We start from the raw sequence: 16,933 nt of genomic DNA, 5'->3' as shown, positions 1-16,933 counted from the left end.
TGATTTCTTTTCTCAGGTCGCTACAAGCCAAAAGCAGGGAAGGGTTCCTCACTTTTGAGTTAAGACTATGAAGCAGCTATTCAGATCATTACATATTTGTGGCTTACACAGCGCCGTTCATCTAGAGATCTCAAAGCACTGTACAAAGGTGAGTAAAGTATCATTACCCCGTTTTAGAGACTGAGAAACCATGGCCCAAAGAGGTGTACTGACCTGCCAAAGGTCACCCAGCAGGCAAGTGAAAGAGCCAGGAATAGAACCCAGCTGTCTACGTCCCAGAGCAGAGCTTTACCCGCACGAGCACACTGCCTCCCTTGCAGAGCTGCATGGTGTTTGCAATAGAGTGAGAACATCCTGTTGCCTTTGGAGCAGTTTGCTGAGCACAATCCCAAAGGGCGGTGTGGTTTTAGTCATGAAACACTGCACTCACAACTGCTCTCAGAATGAAGGCAGCTGAGCCAACACACCAAGCTCAATGGACACTTCAGCCTCCCTTCAAAGATATAACTACAGTCTTCCAGCTAAAGGCAGCAGCAAACAATCTGACCAGCATGTTAAAGGCTCCCATCACATTTATCTCCTGATGCAAAACCAAAGGATGCCAAGGTTTCGATAGACTTGCTCTGGGGTAAATGTTCTGGATTAGCATCACGACGTGGGGGGCTAGAGCAGGGCCTGTATAACAATAATGACACAGACACATGGAACTGGAACAGTTATTCATTTACAGCCCCATAAATTAGTAAGACCATAAAATAGGAGCCTCAAGGAAAGAGATGCTGACTAGAACTGAAAGGGAAACTTCCTTGCCACACAAACCATGTTAATTACAACAACAGGCAGATTTAATAAGCCTGTTCCTGGCTCCACATTTTCACCTATAAAATATACATGTTTCCAGGGCTGGGGAATATTGTAAATATCTGCCAGCCATCTAATTGTCCACCTCTCCAGTGGCATGGAAAGTACATTACAGGGTTTATTACCCCCAGTACCACCTTTGAAATTTTTCTAAAAAGATCAGGTGGAGGAATCGCTCCTCTTTGAGACTGAATCTAGTTACAGGAATGAAGCACATGTTTCAATACAGATGGCGCTGCTATGGGGATAAAGGAAGGGTAAATTTTCTTCTCCAAACAATCCGAATAGGGAGCTCCTTTATTCCTGGCTGTACTGTTTCAATTCACAGTTCTGGCAGCTGAGACAGCTCTTCCTCTTAAAGCCTGGCAAAAAGTCAGGCAGCAAAGCGGTCTGTTCCAAGTGACTGCCAATTGGGCGTGCTGGAAGCGTGTCGTTGTGCTGAATGTTTGAACGAGAAGGTGAGGAAAGGGAGTTTGGAGAGACTATAACTTGAGCTCCCTGTCAGGTTTCATGGTGAAGGGTTCCAGCCTCTCGCTTTCAGGCAGCATGCTGTTTAGCTTCTCCATGAGAGGGACCGTCTGGTCAATGCCCATCTGTATGCGGCGGAGGATCGCAGACATCTCATTGACCTTTTGGATCTGCTCTGCATACTTGGCGTACCTTTTCTGGCGCTCCTGCATGAAGCTATAGAGAGTTTCCACTGAGAGATCCATCTGTTTAAAAACAAAACAGAGAGGGCTACATTAGGCTAGAGTTTCCAAATGCCTTTCAGTGGGGCATGTGACTCTTACCAGTGATCAAGTGTATTTGTCACTCTGCCAGATCTCCCAGTAGCTATAAAAACGAGCTTCTCTAGCAGCTCTCTCTTGCCCATCTATACAATTAGATATAATATGTACCTACCTATCATGGAAGTGGTATGGATCAGTTAGTGCTAGAATAGCACTTTGCATTTATATTGGTTATTTCATCTTCAAAGTAATTCACAATGCATCATCTGTTCCCAGCTTTCTAATCTACAATTTTAAAACCTATCAAGTGTTCCAGCTGTTAGTCATTTATAATGAATGCATGGCAGGATAATTCCTTTTTTTTTTTTTTTTTTTTTTAAGTATTTTGAATATTGACAGATCTAGTGTATACATCTCTCTCATTCACAGCAGTTGGGAGTATTTACATTCCAAACCCTCTGGAACCATCTAAGACCCCAAAATACCCAAACTTGCGATGGCTCGGGCATATGATCACACACTTGCACGCACTTCAGTTTGCTGACTATTCAAACTCTGGTATTTCCAAGCACTTGGGCACAGGTCTTGTCTCTGGCATGCAACATTGGTAAGTGGGAGTCCTCAATCATCAGCTGAAGTAGGATAAATATACAGAATTGTGAAAGTACTACATTCAGTCTCCGCAGAAAACGACCTCCTCAGTCACGAATGAAGAAATGCTAGGTGGTGGCTACCAGCTGAAGGGGAGAAAGCGGGCATGGTGGCTTAACTTTAGCCCACAGGCCTTCTGCTCTCATTGTCACCAGTTCAAGTTACCATTGTGCCCTTAAATTGGCAACATCACTGCAGTGAGTTTCAGGAATCCAGTCACACTACTGTAATATGGGGAGGAAGAAAAGCATTTTTGATCGTGGAACTGCTTTCCTATTTCCTCACCCAGCACTGCTTTCTGTTGTTCTGCTGCTGTGAACAAGCTTGACCAAGATTCCTCATTTTAACTAATAGTGTTCAATTGAGGGTGTTGACCCCAGTAACTGGAAGCTCAACAGTGATGTACAAACTAGCTAGCTTTGCTGATCACGTCTGCACTGTACATTTTCCCACACAGCACTCACTAAACAACTGAGGTCTTGTCCGAGCATGCACTAGGGAAGGATACTCTGGGAGCAGACTCTTTAGCTGCTCCAAAGTCCTGCTTGTGAATCGGGAGGGGATGTCCCCGAGACAATAGAGAGGAGGAGTCAGACAAGGTTTTGTTAAATGACCGTTGATGACAGTTGATGCAGTCCACACCAGCAATGTCTGACAAGAGCTCAGGAAGAAAAACAGCAGGGAAGGAATCAAGGCAAAAGTAGTCAGGAAAAAATATTTTGCTAAGGAACTGAACTTACAAGTAGTATTAAAATAATATGTGTCTGTTTAATTGCCCTGCGGATTTAGGAGCATTTTTTCTATCACCTCCACCAGTGCCGGATACAGTATCAATTACCCTTCAATTCTTTCTAGCCTGCTTTCTGTCACTCTCAGGCTGAAATCCTTACTTTCCCCTCTGTTCTTTCCTGTGGATTCCTCCCTCTACCCTTTCACACATGGGACAAAATAAAAGCCAGCAAAGCAGGAAACGCCAAATAATGTGGAAACAATTTAAGCCTGCTTAGGGGTTTCCATTAAAACTCCAGCTTAATACTTTGATGCTAGCTCTGTAAATTGTAGTGTGTAAAAGCAGATCACCACCAGGTCGGCTTGGGATGGAAGTAAATTCAATCCAGTGCTTAAAAATGAGACACCTAATGAGAGAGTGCTGCGGTATGGTAGCCAGTTGGAATCCTTTCAAAAGTCAGCATGCCTCATTAAACAGAGCAACACGGGGTCTGAAGTAGAAATAGCCCCTGGTTTTAAAAGTTTTCCTCAAGATACGTTCTTCACATGGCCTCAAAACCCCAAGCAATAGGCAAAGCTTATCTTTACAAAAGGTTTGAACATAGTAAACAATCAAATAATCAGAATTATTAGCTTCCATATAGCGCACTTTATTAATAGATCTCTGGGCACTTTGTGAATGTGAGTAAGTATCATTATCCCCATTTAGGGAAGTGGAGGCACAGAAAGTTTACACTTGACCTGCAAAGAAGAAAAAATAATGGGCTTGTGCTACTTTGGATGTACACACAAAGGCTAAAAAAAAGAGCCTGTCCCCCACCCCCACCTCCCAAAAGAAGTGGGTGAGTTCACTTGGTTGTTTTTTTCCACATTAGTAATTCAGGTTTTGTCTACTCTGGAAGACTATGACAACTGCACAGCTAGTGATCTCACAAGAGGGTGAAATTTGCACAATTGATTGAGGGGAAATGGGATTTTTGATCAGACTGTTTAAAAAATAATGTTTTGTGTTAACATCTGTTTATAATGGCAATGCCTACCTATGTATTTGGGCCTGTCATTGTTACAGGGCAAGCTGCACCTCTGAAGTCAATGGGTGTCTTTTCCTTTACCTTAATGGGCTTTCAGGTCGTAAGCAACATGCTCAAGGACAAATAAGAAGTCTGCATCAGAGTCCAGAACTAAACCCAGACTTCCCAAGTGCCAGTCCAGAGTGCGAGCAACACAACAGTCCTTCTTAACTGGGACTTGGGGAAAAGGAAGTGTTTATCAGTTAGGGTGCAAGAACTCAAAATACACATCCTCCAAGACTTCCTCCCTTCCCTCCTCCTGTCCAAAAGAATTCCTCCTGCTAAATCTAGGCTTCCCTGATTTTGCATTTCTAAAGTAAAACAGGTTTCCCCCCCCCCCGTATAAAAAAGTAAGTCTTAACAGTATAACAGTAAAAACAGGTACAAGCCCAATGTTTTTTAAATACGTTCTTTTGCAAGTCAATGGCAGAGTCAGCAATAGAATCTGGGTCTGCTGGTTTCTAGTCCAGTGCCCTAGTCACTGGGCCAGTAATGTAGAGATAACATTTCATGCACCTAAGAAGTAAACAGGCAGTGCGTTTACATTCATGAAAACTGGATCTCAGCCAACTGTGGTTGAAATGCTGCAGAGGACTTTGGAGGTGAGAAACTTCTTTAGACAGGAGATTAACTTTGTTAAATTTAGGCTCTAGAAAATTATGATTTTGTTTTATTCTTACTTTCTATCATTTGACTCTTGAATCTTTGATGACAAACGTATTCTGATTTTCACTCTAAATATATCTAAGTGCTGTGATATTAAGCAAGGTGCTGATCCTGAGCTGAATCATTCAATCTGGTGTGTATTGTTCCTTTGGGGCCAGCAGACCTGGTATTACTGTGAGCATTCAGTGGAGAACGGACTGAACACACTATAGGGGAATGTTTCAAAAGGGATTCAGGGGCTGGGGTGCCCCTATTGTTAACCTGCAAGGCAAAGTAAGGGCTGGTAAGGGCTTGCAGAGCTCAAAGGAGAGTGCTTGGGTGGCTAATGGGCTGGTGCTGGAAACTGACACCCAGTTAAGCACAAGACTCCCTCATGATGAGGCAGGGGCGTAACAAGGTGATGTTCAGTCCCGGGTACCCCGAGAGCCATCACAATGGTATACTCGGCAGGACTGATACACAGTTTGTTGGTTAGCTAAAGATCACAATCCCAGCACTTGCAAACTAGATTCTAAGAGGTTCACAAGAGAGAAGATTGGGAATAGACAAAGAAAAGTTTGTTGTTTTCTGTTCATTTCAGGTAAGGGAAAGAGAACAAAAGAAAATATAAAACGAGCAAGCAGGATGGATGGCCAAAAGATCAGGGTGATCCAACAAAAGGGCCTGAGAGCAAGGGGGCAAAAACAGCCTGGCATATCCCTCAGCAAAATAGCCAGGAAGTTGGAGCTCACCAGGATGAAGCTGATGGCAGAAAAGGAACAAGAGCACCAGAGGTGAGCAGCTGCAGAGAGAGCCAAAGAGCAAGAGTCAGAGAGATTAGCCCAAGAAGCTGTACAGGAGGGAGCCATGGAGATGGAAGAGCAAAAACACGAGGAGAGTGAACATGTACACAGGATGCTGGAGATGCAGATACAAAACCCAGTAAGCAGTCCTCTCCAAAGATCACACAGCTGGGGCAAATTGTGACCTAATTACAAGGAAACTTGCTGCATTGAGGAATATTTGACCACCTTGGAAAGGATCTGCAGTGTACAGAACATCGCTGAGGACCAGAGAATGACTGTTGTGTTCTCCAAGCTGATGGGGAAAGCATTACAAGTGTTTAATGATATGGATGTAAGTGAAGCTATATGAAATGTGATGTTTTTAAACTGTTTCCATTAAAAAGGTTTCAAATTACACCAGAGGCTTATCGCCTCATATTGAGGAACCTTAAAATGACTGATAAATTAAGTCAAGGAGAATATGTGCATAAAATGGTGGATTATTTGAAAAAACAGATTAAAAGTAAAGGGGCAAACACCCGTGACAAATTGGTGGATTTAATAGCTCAAGAGCTGTTCTCTGAGGTTTGCACCGAAGAAGTGTGAACTGCTGTGTGGGAGAAAACTCCTGTATCAGTAGAAGCAGCTGCAGAAACAGCTGACTTATACGTAAGAGCAAGACAATGCAGGGAGCACAGGCCCCAAGGAGAAGGACAAAGATTTGGAGTAAAAGTGGGTTCCTGGTTTGTCCGTAGGAATAAGGAAGGGGGAAGTGAAATCTACCCGACCCCAATACCACTTTCCTCCTAGGACCCCAGCCCAAGAAGATGGTCCCTGAAAGTGTTACTCATGTGCTTCCCCTGATCACATGAAAAGGGAGTGTCCTATGAATGATAGTTCCAAAGTCATTCAACAATCTGTTCAAGTTAATATATCTACCCTGAAGTCAGAAATTTCAGTGGTGGCAGAGGGAGCTCTAGTTAACTCTGTCAGGTTTGACCTCTCAGAGGTGGACAAAGAGTTCATTAAAATGGCCAAAGTAAATGGCAAAGTCTGTCAAGGCTAACAAAACAGTGGTGCTCAGATCTCCCTAATCAGGAGAGATGCAATTCAGGAAAGCAACATGCTCTCTGGGGAAGAGGTGAACCTGCTATCATTAGATTAGGTTAAAATGACAGTGCCTTTAGCATGCATTCTATTGGAATGGGAAGGTTTAAGGGGTAACTTAAAAATGGGAGTTCTTGAGAATTTACCAGCTGATGTGCTGGTTGGTAATGAGATGCTCTTACTGCCCAAAGCTGTTACTATTGTGACCCATAGTAAAAAGGAACGTGTCTCTGAGTTCCCAGAAGTTAACACTGAGGAAGGAAAGGTGGATTCTCTCTCTTTATCAGCAGACGATAGTTTTGTGTCTCAAAGTGTAACCTTTTGCAGGAGGAGAGGGAGCCTTTCCCCTTACCTGTGCCAGACTTCCTTGCAAGCAAAAGCCAAACAGTTTTTGATGTTGAACAGGAAGCAGGCCTGGTCTACACTGGGGGGGAGGGGGTAATCGATCTAAGTTATGCCATTTCAGCTATGTGAATAACATAGCTGAAGTCGACGTACTTAGATCGACTTACCGTAGTGTCTTCACTATGGTGAATCGACTGCTGCCGCTCCCCCGTCAACTCCGCCTGCGCCTCTCGCAGTGGTGGAGTACAGGAGTTGACAGGAGAGCGCTTGGGGGTTGATTTATCGCGTCTACATGCGATAAATCGACCCCCCCCGCTGGATTGATCACTGCCTGCCGATCCGGCGGGTAGTGTAGATATACTCTCCCTAGAAAGCATAAAAGGAACCATATTCATCAAGCCCCAAATCAAGAAAACAGGGGAAGTTTTTTTGTACAAGAGGGAAGGATGTACAGAAAAGCACCCTTGAGGAAAAATAGAAGGCCTGGGGAGTCCTACAAACAACTGATTGAGCCCACTAAGAATTGTGGGGAATTAATGTTACTAACCCACGACTATCCTTGTGCAAGTCACTTGGCATCAGAGAGGACATATGAAAAGTTAAAGGCAGCCCAATATTCTGAGTATTTATGGCCCAATATTCAGAATGAGGGAAAGAAATACTTGTGACTTACGTCAGAAGTGGAAAAAGCCTGTAGGGCCCCACAAGGCCCCTTGCACTCATTACCAATAATCAAGGAAACACTTTTCCAGGGTGGCCATAGATATTGTTGGGCCAATGCCCCAGGCGATTCAGAGAGGAAAGAAATATATGTCAGTAACAGTGGACACACCACAAGATACCCAGAGGCAGTTGCTCTGTCTACTATAGAGGCTGAAACAGTGGCTGGGGCTTTGTTCACTATATTCAATGGAGTAAGTTTTCCAAAAGAAATCTTATCAGATAGTGGGTCAAATTGCATGTCCCAGCTGTTTACTGCATTAGGGAGGATGTATCAGGTAAAACAGCTGAGCTCTGCCCCATATCACCCATGAACAGTTTAGTTGAAAGCGTCAATGGGATTCTAAAAAAATATGATGGGAATATATGCAACCAAAAGGGCAAATGGCTGGGCTATAATGTTACCCACCCTGTATGTTAATTGCTTAGAGGGAAGTACCCCCAAGAGTTCACTGGGTTCATCCCATTTGCTCTCCTCTATGGGAGAAAGGTCAGAGGTCTCATCAGAGACTCCTGGGAGGGTGGCACTGAGGCTAAGGGGGAACCAGTGACTGAACATATACAGAAGCTTCGGAAAGATCTAAAGTCTGATGGAAATGGTTCAGCTGAACCTCAGTAAAAGCATGGTATGACCACAATGCCTGTGAATGATCATTTGATGTTACTCCTTGTAAAAAGGCACAAAATGGGACCCCACCTCCACCGTGTCCCAAGGCTTGGGCTCCAGCCTGAGCTGAACGTCTGCACTGCAACTTTATAGTCCCACAGCCTGAGCACTGTACGCCTAAGTCAGCTGACACGGGACAACCGCGGGTGTTCTACTGCAGTACAAACATACTCTGTGGGGCCCCAGCCTGCCCCTAGCAGGCCATATCAGACCATTGGGAAAATGTATTTCCTTATGAATTTATTCATGCAAAGTATGCTAGAAATAGGGCTAATTAAAAAGTCAAACAATCCTGGGCCTCACCAGTCATTATGGTTCCTAAGAAGGATGGAACTACAAGGTTTTGTGTTGATTACAGAAAACTTAATGCTGTCACAGTACCTGATTCATATCCTATGCCCTCAATTGACGATATGTTTAGGCAAGGCAAAATTTTACTTAAGTACTCTTGACTTCACTAAAGGATATTGGTAAATCCCATTAGACAGCGAAGCACAGAAAAAAAAAACCCACTTTCATTACTTATTTGGGACTTTATGAGTTCAAACTGTAACCTTTTGAGTTAATTAATGCAGGAGCCACCTTTCAGAGGCTCGTTAATAAAGTGTTAAATGGGTTACAGACTTTGTATGGGCTTATATTGGTGACGTCCCAATAGTTAGCAAGTCTTGGTCAGATCATAAAAACCACTTGGGAATTGTGCTGACAAAACTCAGAGAGACAGCTCTCACTATGAAAGGTGAGAGTGTGTAAAATAGGCACAGTCAAATCCCTTATTTAGGACACAGGGTAGACGGTGGCCAAATTTCTCTTGAAAGTGGAATCTATTGTTAACTGGCCTAGATTGAAGACTAAAAAGCAAATCCAGTCTTTCATAGGCGTGGCTAACTACTATTGCCAATTTGTACGTGGTTTCAGTGACACAGTGTCTGCTATCGCAGACTTGTGCAAAAAGACAAAGACAAATAAAGTAGTGTGGACAAAAGCTTGTCAGAAAAGGTTTTATTTGCCTCATCAAAACCTATCAAGAAAACCTGGACTGGCCAGAACAGGTTTTGACAAAATACTTGAAACACGTACTGATGCAGACACTGGTTTAAGTGTGGTACTGATGCAAACGGGGAGGTAACAAAAAGCATCCCACTGCTTTCTTTAATTAAAAACGGAGACCTACTGAATAGAATTATTCTGTCATAGAAAAAAGAATATTATGCTATTATGTGGGCAATCAAGCAGTTACAGTCCTAGCTATTTACCAGAAAATTTAGGATCCTGACAGACCATTCTCTCTTTTGGTATGGCTACATCGAACCAAAGGTACCAATGCCAAACTACTACACTGGACCATTGCTCTAAGAATATGACATGGCAATTGTGCATATTAAAGGGAGAGAATATATAGTGGAAGATGCCTTGTCCAGGCAAGAGAATTATGGCCAGACAACTATGGATCAGCCAGTGGCTAACCCCACTACATCAACATAAGGGGGGGGGGAGGTGTGACCCAAGAATCCCTTAATGCCAGCTGGTAAGGGGACTACAGGAACATCTTGATATTAGTATGTCCACTCTGGTTCACCAAAAAATGTCAAGTGAGGTCTTAAATGAAAGCCAGGGTCACACTGGTCATTAATATCATTGTGAAATGTATTTAAGGAATTATGTGTATGTACTGAAAACATGTCCTTAGATTTTGTATCAAGACATGAGTCACCAGCAGAGGTGAAGAAACGGGTTTTCTGCCAGACAAGAGATGTTTATTCACCTTTCTCTGTCATATGTAAATTAAGCACTGTAAGCCAGCATTGTTATCGAAGAGATGTGAAATCAACAGGGCAGCAGCATACAAGAACAAGAAGCCACGGGGGCTCACACTGTCTCAGCGTACACACAAGGAACTTTGAGGCTATAACTAGAAAGCAAAGAAAACACTGCAGCTAGGAAATAAACACACTGCCGGTTTATATTAATGAAAATGGGATCCCAGCCAACCTTGGCTGAATTGCTGCAGAGGACTTTGGGGATGAGAGAAACTTCTTTAGACAGGAGGTAAGCCTGTTAGTTAAGTTTGGTCTCTAGAAAGTGTGTCATGATTTTGTTTTATGTAACCATTTGTTTCCAATATTCTTGTTCTCTATTGCTTGAATCTGTGAGAATAAATGTATTCTGGTTTTCACTATAAATATATATAAATACTGTGATATTAAGCACGGTGTTGATCTTGAGATGAATCATACAAGCTTGTGCCTACATGTGCCTTTGGGGGATGGCAGACCTGGTATTTCTGGGAGTGTTCAGTGGAGAAGGGGCTGAACACTATAGGGGAATGCTTCAAAGGGCCTCTGCAACTGGGGTGCATCTATTGTTAACTTGCAAGGGAAAACAAGGACTGGCAGCGCCCAGAGGAAAGTGCTTGAGTGGCTAACAGGCTGACACCCTCCTGATGGAGGCAGTGGTTAGAAGATGACTCTCAGTCCTGGATACCCTGACAACCATCACACAATTCATGGCATTTTGGGACATTTTGCACACACTGAATAGTTGCATTTCATCCCACAATTATTTCTGACCCATGCTGCTGACCAGAATGAAGATGTTAGCTTAGTCAATGGAGGATTCAGATCAGCACTGGACACTACCTTCTCCTTTTCAAGGCACAGTGCAAAAAAATAGTATAGCAAAAATGAATGATTCCTATTCCCGAGCCAGTGGGATTTTACAGCACGTTTACAGTGAATACACCTTGAGCAATGGGAGGTTGAGGTCACAGCTTCTAATTTTGATCTCAGTTTTGTCCTCCCTTGTGCCACTCACATTTTTTTCATAGTTTCAAGATTTAATATGGGAAGAGAAAATATAATGAAAGTTTCATGACTCTTGAGCTTTGGGGCAATTTTTAAAAGCAGCGTTTGCCACATTGACAGCGGTAGAAAAATATATTCCACAAAAAAAATGCTTTGTCATTTCCAACCCCTCTTGAAATTTCCCTGGTGGCACAAAGATTTTTCTCTTTTCAATAATAACTTTGCAGATCCCAATGACATGTTCCAAAATTTTGGGTTTTGCAGGTTTCTCTTGTCCCCGTTGCCTTCTCTGCAGGCTTTCAACCTCGATCTCTGCTGTGGCTCAGAGAACACTGCAATTAGAAGCAGATCTTTATTCTGCAAAACTCACTTATTAGAACAATGCCCTTTAACGTAAACGGCCTCCACTGTTCACTGTCAGGTGCCTGGCTATGAATGAATGAGTTTCTTCTTGCAGCTGCACATAAATCACATCTGAAAATGACAGATAGGAACACGACTGCACGGAATATTAGTCATGATGAGCTGGTGTGGAAATTCTTTTAAATAAATACTCTCCAAGCTGAAGACAGACCTTCTCTCTGTCAGAAGCTAGAGAAAATGTGTTTGGCGAATTACATTTCTGATAATGTTATGCAAGGTTAACACAATATCATGATGATTTCTTGATATCTCCTTTCTCCCTATCTTATGTGCTTGAAAATGAAAAGCATACAGGGTGAGTAACCCGGTCAGTGCAAAACACAACACACAAGAGATCCAGGAAGCCTGAACCCTGCTGTGCAAAAGCAATTGTGGATAGTTTTTTTTTCTAGAGTGTTACCAGGCCAACATATGCAAAACAGATGATTTCAGGTTTTGTTTACCACTTCCACGACCAAAACCCACCTCAACCCCCTCCTTTTCCATTTATATAACCTATCTTCACTGCAAACAATGCCAAGGACTCATTCAATCCATGCTCTGCAGAGATATAATCTGAGCTAGGGGGAAAAGAAGCATTTATTCTAATTGGATGTAAAAGTCCTACTAGGATTTGAAAAAGTACACTGGAACCTGTACTACACACAAAGGGCCAAATTCCATGCCCCAAAATCTCCAGTTATTTCAGTGGCGTTTCTCTACGTTCATCTACATGATCCTTCATCACTAGAGCGTCTGAGCTGCAGAGTGTCTTAGCTAAGGTTTAGCCAGGTCTGCAGAGTCTGTTAGCCAAGGTCATTCATATATTTGGATGCAGGTTGTGCATATATTTTACTTAAAGCAACACCAGAGCGGTTTTTTAAATTAGCTTCTGTATTTTTTAATGTGAACCTTTTCTCTAGGTTGCCATTTGCAGGGTGCATTTTTGGGCCTTCCACAAATCCTATAACAACCTATCTTTTTCTCATGACCTCCATTCAGCACTTCCATATTTCTAACCAACTGGCATCCCCTTAATAAAACAGACTCAAGGTAAGACGTGACAGATCTCTCTCATCACTAAATGCTGCTATGAAGCCTCCTGAAAATACGGTCAAAATTGTGTGTTGTACTACTTAAATACGTCTAACGTTAGAGAGTCCTGTTCTCAGTGTTGTGTTGTGTCACTAAAAACACACCCAAGTTCTTGAAGGCCTCACAGAAATGTGTGTTGTGGACAATCGCTGTCCACTATCATTGCACATGTGCTAGCTCTATTCTTCTTCTTGCCTTTTATTATGGTGAATAAGAGTAAAGTTGCAAGTTAAGAACAACTGGAAGGCCAAACATTTACTTAGTGTCCCTTTATCTGGATCTGTTGAGTGATGGGTTAGCGCATATTAAGGGAAGTTTAACCCAATGCTGACTCAAACACATTTATAAAATCAAAATTGTAAGAATGGACCAAAATAAATTTCACTGTAACTGCACTTAGCTCAGATCTAGACTGGAACACCATAAAATGCCACTTGGTATTAATTACTTCATTCCCTATTTCCCCGCCTCTCCTCCCCAGGTATTTACAGTCCCTTCAGGGTCTTCCATTTTTCTCCCTACCATCTATAAAACCCCACATTCAAATAAAAAAGGCGAGGCATTTAAACCTAATAAAATTCAGTGCTTTCTTATGTATCATAAGATTAATCTGTGCAACCCATGCTACAGGGACATTACTATACTACATGCCTTAGTAACAATCTACACATGGTAGAACTGGCTGTCAGTGCACGTGCCAGACAGTTTACAGGATAATAACCAACCTCAAAGTTATTAGTTTGATTGTTATCATGAGATTTGTGAAATCTGAATCATCACTTGGTTCTTGACTTCCTAGTCTAAGCTGCAGATTGTCCCTTTTTAGATTTTAAAACTCTTCAGGAAGTATTAAATTACACTATTTTAACAGTTATGGGTGATTACTTACTTTAGGAAAGAACAAGCTTTTCTGTCTTCAGCAAAATTACAGGAGTTAACAAAACTTGCTACCATGAACAGTTCAAACAGTATGTTCTTACCCAATTCTTTGAGGTATTTACCCGCTGCTGTTTTTTGCCACAAGATTACTACATTTGGTACACAAAAACATCATAAAATTAGTCCTTTGACTTAAGCAATTTATCAGTCAATTGTCTCCCGGTCACTGGATTTTGTTCAATCGATTCAGATTTCAGAAAAAAGGTATTGCAATTCTTAATATTGCAAATTTTTCCAAATTAGCAGGAAAACTCCCTAGTTGACCCCAAATAATAAATCAGTCAGTCAGTACTTTTACAGAATATTGGGCACGGACTTAAAAAGGGGTATCTGTGAGACAAGTCTTTTCCAGATGCATTAATATGGGCTACACCTAAAATCCATTCAAACCAAAGCTCGTCATGGAATGTGACTGCTCACTTGTTAAGTGAGATATCGCACTAGAGTACATGACACTGGGGCCCTGGGATCTGCACTGGCTATTAGTTTCTGTAAGGAAAAATTAAAGTAGTAGTATTTTTGATCTATAAAAGGCCTAAATACCTTGGGACTCACCTATCTGAGAGAATCACATTAAAGTGGAGTACAGAATCTGGTCCAACAGGTGCATATAGCTGAACCTCTAAGTAATAGCAACCATGATGTAATTATATTATATTAATTATATTTAATTAATGTAATTATATTTAACATCCTTGTAAAGGGGAAATGTTAGCTAATGTAACATTGATTTTTTAAAAACACTCCAGAGGAGATCCTGGCAATTACAGGCCAGTAAGCCTAACTTCAGTACCAGGCAAATTGGTCAAAACTATAGTAAAGAACAGAATTAGAAACATAAATGAATACAATATGTTGGGGAAGAGTCAACATGGCATTTGTAAAGGGAAATCATGCCTCACCAATCTATTAGAATTCTTTCAGGGTGTCAGCAAGCATGTGGACAAGGGTGATCCAGTAGATATAGTGTACTTGGACTTTCAGAAAACCTTTGACAAGGTCCCACACCAACAGCTCTTAAGCAAAGTAAGGAGTCATAGGATAAGAGGGAAGGTCTTTAGTAACTAGTTAAAAAATAGGAAACAAAGGATAGGAATAAATGTTCAGTTCTCACAATGGAAACTGGTAAATAGTGGGGTCTCCCAATGATCTGTACTAGGATCTGTGCTGTTCAACATATTCATAAATGATCTCAAAAAGGGAGTAAACAGTAAGGTGCTAAATAAAGTCTGCAGATAATGCTAAATTACTCAAGATAGTTAGGTGCAAAGCAGACTGTGAAGTTACAAAGGGATCTCACAAAACTGGGTCAACTGGGCAACAAAATGGCAGATGAACTTCCATGTTGATAAATGCAAAGTAATGCACATTGGAAAACAATCCCAACTATACACACAAAATGATGAGGTCTAAATTAGCTGTTAACAATCAAGAAAACATCTGCTTAATGTGCAGTGGCAGTCAACAAAACTAACAGAATGTCAGGAACCATTAGGACAAGGATAGATAAGACGACAGAAAATATCATAATGGCACTATATAAATTACTCCTGGGAGGATTCTGCATGACTGTGTACCTGCACAAAATGCACCCCCCCCCCCCATTTCCTGCGTTTCCCTGCAGAAAATGGCAGGGAAGCAAAGGGAAGTCGCGCGGGGGAGGGTGGTGGATGACCATGGGCGCAGTTTTGAGGGGGCGGGGGGAGATTGCCCCCCTCCAAACAGGCGAGGCATGGGGGCAGGGCCATTTCCCCCCGCATTCTGCAAGCGCAGAGCTGGCCAGCTGAAGGAGGCTGTGTCTGGTCTCCGCTAACTCTGCAGCTGAACGCTGCACCCTGGGTCCTAGTGCCAGTCGTGCTCTCCTTCTGTGTGCTGGGAGCCTTGCTATTCTCTATTCTGTGCAACAGTGAGTGCCCACGGTGGGGCTGGGTAAAGTGGGGTGGGGGAAATGAGGGAAGAGGAGGTGAGGGGGTGGGCGAAGAGGCAGTGGGGATGGAAGAGAGAGTGGAATAGAGCAGGGGGGGGAATGAGGAGGGGGATGGAGAAGAAAAGGGGATAGGGGAATCGCGGGGGGGAAGCAGGAGCCCGGCATGCTGCATCCCCTCTGCAGCAGCTGGGGCGCCCCCATTAAGCAGCCCATTGAACCCTCACCCTGACGAGCCCTACCCCCATACATCTGGACCCCTCTGACAAGCCCCCCACACTCAGAGCCCCACCCCACTGATCCCCAACCAGCTGCACTTGGACCCCCACCCCATCAAGCCTGACACTCCCAGTCCCCAGCCCCCCCCCACCAAGCCCCACACACCCAGCTCCCCCCCACGCCAAGCCCCATCTCCCCATACTCAGCTCTCCCTTCCTGAGCCCCAACCACCTTCACCTGGATCCCCTGCAGAGTCCCCACTGCCCCTTCACCCAGAACCCTCCAACAAGCCTCTGTCCATCCAGATCCCACACTGAGCCGCCCACACCCAAATTGCCCCACACAGAAACCTCTCACCCCACACCTGGATCCCCCCACACTAAGCCCCTCCACACTTGGATCCTCCTGGGCTGAGCCTGCCCACCCACACAGCATGCACCTGGCGCAGAGGGGCAGGCCCCGGGGTGTTTCTGGGGCAGGCTCAGCCCTTCCACTGTGTCAGGGTCAGGTGCAGCCTCACTGCCAAGTTCCTGTGGGGGCTGCAGGGTATTCTCCCACCTCAATGCAGCCAGTGGCCCATGCTCCCCACTGCCATGCTGGAGACACATTTATTTATTGACGAATAAAATTTGCAAAATTTTAAAATATTGTGCACATATTTTTTAATTTTTTGGTGCAGAATTCCCTCAGGAGTAGATTAAATCCATGGGTCAGCTACCCCTTGAATACTGCATATAGTTCTGGTTGTTCCATCTCAGAAAAGATATATTAGACTTGGAAAAGGTAAAGAAAAGAACAAAAATTATTAGGAGTATGGAACTACTTCCATATGAGGAGAAATTTAAAAGACTTGGACTGTTCAGTATAGAAAGAGACAATTAAGAGGGATATTTCAGAGACCCCTTCTTTGCATGATATCATAATCCTCTGTTTGTGGCCACAGAATAGCTTGTTGTGGGAATAGATTAGGATGCCCCAGCTTTCTATGAGGCCTTCCTGAAGTCAAAAGACGTTTGTGCCATAGTGGAAGTGCAGCCTCATAGAAAAAAATTGCTGGAGTACTTAAGCCCTGGAGTGGAGGGAGGATGGACATAAAATCTTAAAAGGCTAGTCTTCTGGAAATGAAGGTGGGTGAGCTTTTTGTTCGTTTGTTTTCCCCAAGAGGACTTTACCTCAGAATGGAAAAAGGAGGGACTGGACAAAGTGACCAATTCAGAGGTTCCATCACTCAAACTTGAT

General features: G+C 43.2%; 1 protein-coding gene across 1 annotated transcript in view; it reads right to left on the bottom strand.

Annotated features, from left to right (window-relative positions):
* Positions 1 to 704: 704 nt before the first annotated feature.
* The window catches only part of BORCS5 (BLOC-1 related complex subunit 5), a 117,113-nt gene continuing 100,884 nt past the window's right edge, over positions 705 to 16,933 (bottom strand). Inside the window, exon 4 of the mRNA XM_024202891.2 lies at positions 705 to 1,574. Coding sequence (XP_024058659.1) covers positions 1,344 to 1,574 — 231 coding nt within the window. The 3' untranslated portion in view covers positions 705 to 1,343. The remainder of the gene's footprint in view (positions 1,575 to 16,933) is intronic.

Source organism: Terrapene carolina, unplaced genomic scaffold (genome assembly GCF_002925995.2).
Source record: "Terrapene carolina triunguis isolate 2854851 unplaced genomic scaffold, T_m_triunguis-2.0 Scaffold112, whole genome shotgun sequence".
NCBI classification, from domain to species: Eukaryota; Metazoa; Chordata; order Testudines; family Emydidae; genus Terrapene; species Terrapene triunguis.
This window is presented reverse-complemented; position numbering and strand designations above follow the sequence as displayed.